General features: G+C 23.1%; 1 protein-coding gene across 1 annotated transcript in view; it reads left to right on the top strand.

Moving 5' to 3' along the window:
• Positions 1–5055, top strand: part of LOC117174521 (tumor protein p63-regulated gene 1 protein-like) — a 19987-nt gene that overhangs the window by 13573 nt on the left and 1359 nt on the right. The window contains exons 2-4 of the mRNA XM_033363714.1: positions 918–1113; positions 1198–1374; positions 1495–1652. Coding sequence (XP_033219605.1) covers positions 918–1113; positions 1198–1374; positions 1495–1652 — 531 coding nt within the window. The remainder of the gene's footprint in view (positions 1–917; positions 1114–1197; positions 1375–1494; positions 1653–5055) is intronic.

Here is a 5055-nt window from a genome sequence, read left to right on the forward strand (position 1 = left end):
GTTTTTTTTCGTTACACAATTGATCTTTCTGTTTAAAAATTCAACAACTAGTTTAAGTCGAACTATTTTCTTAGAAAATTAAAAAAAAGACATTTTCTTTCTTAGAAATTCAACTTTTTCGTTGAGAATTCTTGAATTTTATTGGAAATTCATCTTTTTTTTTGTAATAAATTAATCTTTTTGTTTAAAAATTCATCTTTTTTTGTAGAAAGTTCAACTTAACTTAAAAAGACTTTAAACTTTAACCATGTTCATAAATGCAAGATTTTCTGAAAATTGTAGAAAAAATTCAATTCATTTTGATAGATAATTAGAAGTTCTGAAAAAAATTCCAAAATAATAAAAAATTTAAAACAACTTCTAGATTTCTCAAGATTGTGAAATAAAATTTCGAACCTTTCGAAGGATGTGTAAACTAGTTGAAAAGAAAATAATTGAATTTCTAATTTAAGAAGTGTTCAGTTAAAATTTTTTCAATTTTTCAATATTTAATGTTTCTAGCTTAAAATTCCTTAAAATTATATAATTTTGAAAAACTTAAAGTTTATTGAATAATTTTTTAATTTAAAGTACTGAAAATGATAACGAGGATTTCTGTTTTTTTATATTGAAAAATGTTAGTACCTTCAATTTTATACGCGTAAATTATTGAGCATTTGGATACAACATTTTTTTCATGAAAAACTTTTAAATTTCAATTTTAAAAGTTGAAAATTGAACAGTTCCATTTGAGTGCTTTCATTTGCAGCTCAGTTTTTATTACCTCTAGTGGAAAATTTTTTAGCTTCAGTGTTCCATTTTGTAAATTTCATTGACCGTGAAAAATGTTTGCGAACCGGGAAATGACCGGGAATTTATTTTGTCGATTAAAATGGCCACCCTGTTTTTTTTTTTGTTTTTTTTTTTTTAATTTTCAGGTACAAAACAGAATGAGGAAACAGCAGTACCGATCTCAATACCAGAGTCGAAACAGGTTTCAAATATTCCATTCAGAATAGATTTTCAGAGTTACTTCTCAGAGAGGGAAGAGGTAATCGAAAGGGCTCTGAATGATTGTCAAAAGGAGCTTATTCAGAATAATGGAGCCCTCATAGGAAGCTGGCTTTTAACCGAGTAATTACTTTATCCAAAATTTAATCTAAACTTTTGCTTTTTTTCCTACTTCTCAAAAATCGAATATCTCTCAATTTTGTTTAGGATAAGCCTGTGGGACACAGAAAAAGAAAGACTCGTTTTATTAACGAAAGACTCTCTCTTCTCCGTAAAGTATGATCTCATATCGTTGAAAATTGTAGAATATAACAGAGTTCCTTTGATGGATGTGGACACTATCATTGCTGGCGATTTAATTTATCCATCGAAATCCCTTTTGCCGTAAGTTTCCTAATTTTATTAATATTTTTTTCTTTTTTAAATGAAATTATTTCCGAATCTTTGCGAGCGATTTCTCCCAAATCGCAGTAATTAATTTCTATTTGCCTGTGGGACAAATAGAAGATTGAATGGGTTGGCTGAAGGAGTTTCTTCGATCCTTCATTCTGCTGTACGTCAAGAGTGGTCGTCTCTTACTACTCTCTCCGGTTTTACGAAATTCGAGCCTAGGTATTGTGACATTCGCATATGTGTGGTTTTAGGGGCTTCACTTAAATTACGTAACGGATTATAACTTTATTTGCAAAATTCCATGATTTTTCCTTGACTAACTTTTCATTTTTCTTGATCAATAATAATCAACTACCAGCATTTTAATCTTTAAAAAGGTTTTAAAATTTTTTAATTTATTAATTTATTTTAAACAAAAAATGTATTTTCTACTATAGAAGATAGTTTTTTAAACAAAAGACTTGAATTTTCAACCTAGAAAGATAAATTTCCAACAAAAAAATGTCATAGATTATATTCCAATAAAAAATGATGGAATTTATACAAAAAAAAAGAATTTTAAAAACAAAAAGTCGAAATTTCAACAAATAAAGATTGTGGACTGAAGAAAAAAATAAATGTTTATCTAAATTGTTGATCCTTCAAGGCAAGATGAATTTTCTCTACAAAAAATTCAATTAAAAAAAAAAATATGACTTCTTTAATAAATTAATTTTCCACAAAACTGATGCATTTGTACTCAAGAAAAATAAAATTTGAAACCAAGAAAATTACTATATTTTTTTTTACCAAAAAAGAAGAATTTCCAATTTAAATATTATCCTTAAAAAAAATGGAAAAGTTGCATTTTCAGATTAAAAATAAATTTTAAACCAAAAAAAAGGCTTTTTCACTAAACATTTATACTTTCAACCAAAAATATAAGCGTTCAATAAAAAAAAAAATTTAACAATGTAGTTTAACTTTTACCCAATTAGTAGAGATTTTAATAAAAAAATAATTAATTTTCAACAAAATAGTTAAACTGGCATTCAAAGAGATGAATTTTCAACAAAAAATATAAATCTTCAAAAACAAAAAATGATTTCTTAACAAATTGATTCAACCAAATTTTTTTAAAAAATTTGAATACTTAAGCAAAGAATAATTTTTGATCACAAAGTTGCATTTCAATTGACTGTTCATGATCAAAACATGAATTTTTACACGAGAAATATATTACTACAAAAGAAATTTCATTTAAAACCAAAAAGACGAATTTTTAACCAATTAGGATGACTTTTTAATAATATTTTTGAATTCTCTAAAAAATAGTTTCATTTTCATTTAAAAAAAAGATGGTTTTTTTCTTAAAACAGATGAATTTTTACTTAAAAATAATTTTTTTAAATAGCTAAATTTTCAACCAAGAAAATTGAATTTTCGATCTAAATAGGTGATTTTTTTCCAACCGAACAGGATAAATTTTCATTTTAAAAAATATGAATTTTTCAACAAAAACTAAGTTTCTACAAAATAAATTGAATTTCCAATCTAAAAAGTTGAATTTTTTCAATAAAAAAAGATGAATTTTAAACAAAATAGTTTAATTATTAACTAAACAGTTAAATTTCTGTCCAAAAAAGATGAAATTTCTCTTAAAACAGATAAATTTTCAATAAATAAAAAAAATTTGTTTGAAATATCTAAATTTTCAGCCAAAAAAGATTCCAGTTGACTTTTCGAGATCAAAATATGAATTTTTTAACCAAAAATAAGTTTCTACAAAAAATTGAATTTTCAATCCAAAAAGACGAATTTTTTAATAAAAAAAGATAGATTTTCACAAAACAGTTGAATTCTCTATCGAATAGTTGCATTTTTATCCAACATCCAAAAAACAAAACGTAAATTTTCTACAAAATAATTCAATTTTCCATAAAACAGTAGATTTTTCAACCAAAAAGTATGAATTTTTAACAAAATAGATTAATTTTCAATTAAACAGTTACATTTTTGTCCAAGAAAGATTAAATTTCTTATAAAAGAGATGAATTTTTAATAAATAAAAGAAAATTTGTTTAAAATTGTTAAATTTCAAGCAAAAAAAGATTCGAGTAGACTTTTCGAGATCAAGATATGCATTTTTTAACAAAAAATAAGTTTCTACAAAAAATTGAATTTTCAATCCAAAAAGACGAATTTTTTAATAAAGAAGGATGGATTTTTCACAAAATAGTGGAATTCTGTATCGAATACTTGCATTTTTAATTAAAAAAACGACACATTTTTTTCAAGTTGAACTTCATACGTACGGCAAAATTTTTTTTAAGTTGAGCTTTCATCAAGAAAAGTTCTCAGTTCATTTTTCAACGCCAACATATAAATTTTAAACAAAAAGTACATTTTCCACAAAATAATTAAATTTTAAAACAAAATTATGACTTTGTAATAAATTGTTTAATTTTCAACCAAACTGTTACATTTTTGTCCAAGAAAGATTAAATTTCTTTTAAAAGAGATGAATTTTTAATAAAAAAAAACACATCTTTTTAATTTGAAGTTTCATTCATAAAAGATTATAGTTAATTTTTAAACGCCAAAATATAAATTTTAAACAAAAAGTAAATTTTTTTCGAAATAAATAAATTCTCAACAATAAAAGTATGATTTTTTAAACAAAATAGTTTAATTTATAACCGAAAAGATACATTTTTGTCCAAGGAAAATGAAATTTCTCGTAAAACAGATGAATTTTTAATTAAAAACGGCAATTTTTTTTTTTTAAGTTGAACTTTCATCCAGAAAAGGTTTCAGTTCATTTTTTAAGAACAAACTAATTAATTTCTAAACGGAAAGTAAATTTTTTACGAAGCTATTAAATTCTCAACAAAAAAATATGACTTTTTAAACAAAAAACAGTTTCATTTCTAATCAAAAAGTTACATTTTTGCCCAAGAAAGACAAAATTTCTTGAAAAACAGATGAACTTTTAATAAAAAACAATTTTTTTTTGAAAGTTGAACTTTCATTCATAAAAGATTTCAGTTTACTTTTAAACGCCAAAATATAAATTTTAAACAAAAAGTAAATTTTTTACGAAATAATTAAATTCTTAACAAAAAAAAGTATGAATTTTTAAACAAAATAGTTTAATTTATAACCAAAAAGAAACATTTTTTTCCAAGAAAGACAGAATTTCTTTTAAAACAGATGAATTTTTAATAAAAAACGACAGCTTTTTTTTGTAAAGTTGAACTTTCATCCAGTAGAAGGTTTAGTTCAGTTTTTATGAACAAAATAGAAATTTTAAACAAAAAGTGAATTTTTAACGAATTAATTAAATTCTCAACAAAAAAATATGACTTTTAAAAAAAAACAGTTTCATTTCTAATTAAAAAGTTACATTTTTGCCCAAGAAAGACAAAATTTCTTGAAAAACAGATGAACTTTTCATAAAAAATAATTTTTTTTAAAGTTGAACTTTCATTCATAAAAGATTATAATTAATTTTTAAACGCCAAAATATAAATTTTAAGCAAAAACTAATTTTTCTACGAAGTAATTAAATTCTCAACAAAAAAGTATGACTTTTTAAACAAAATAGTTTAATTTATAACCAAAAAGAAACATTTTTTTCCAAGAAAGACAGAATTTCTTTTAAAACAGATGAATTTTTAATAAAAAACGACA

Source organism: Belonocnema kinseyi, chromosome 6, assembly GCF_010883055.1.
Source record: "Belonocnema kinseyi isolate 2016_QV_RU_SX_M_011 chromosome 6, B_treatae_v1, whole genome shotgun sequence".
Lineage (NCBI taxonomy): Eukaryota > Metazoa > Arthropoda > Insecta > Hymenoptera > Cynipidae > Belonocnema > Belonocnema kinseyi.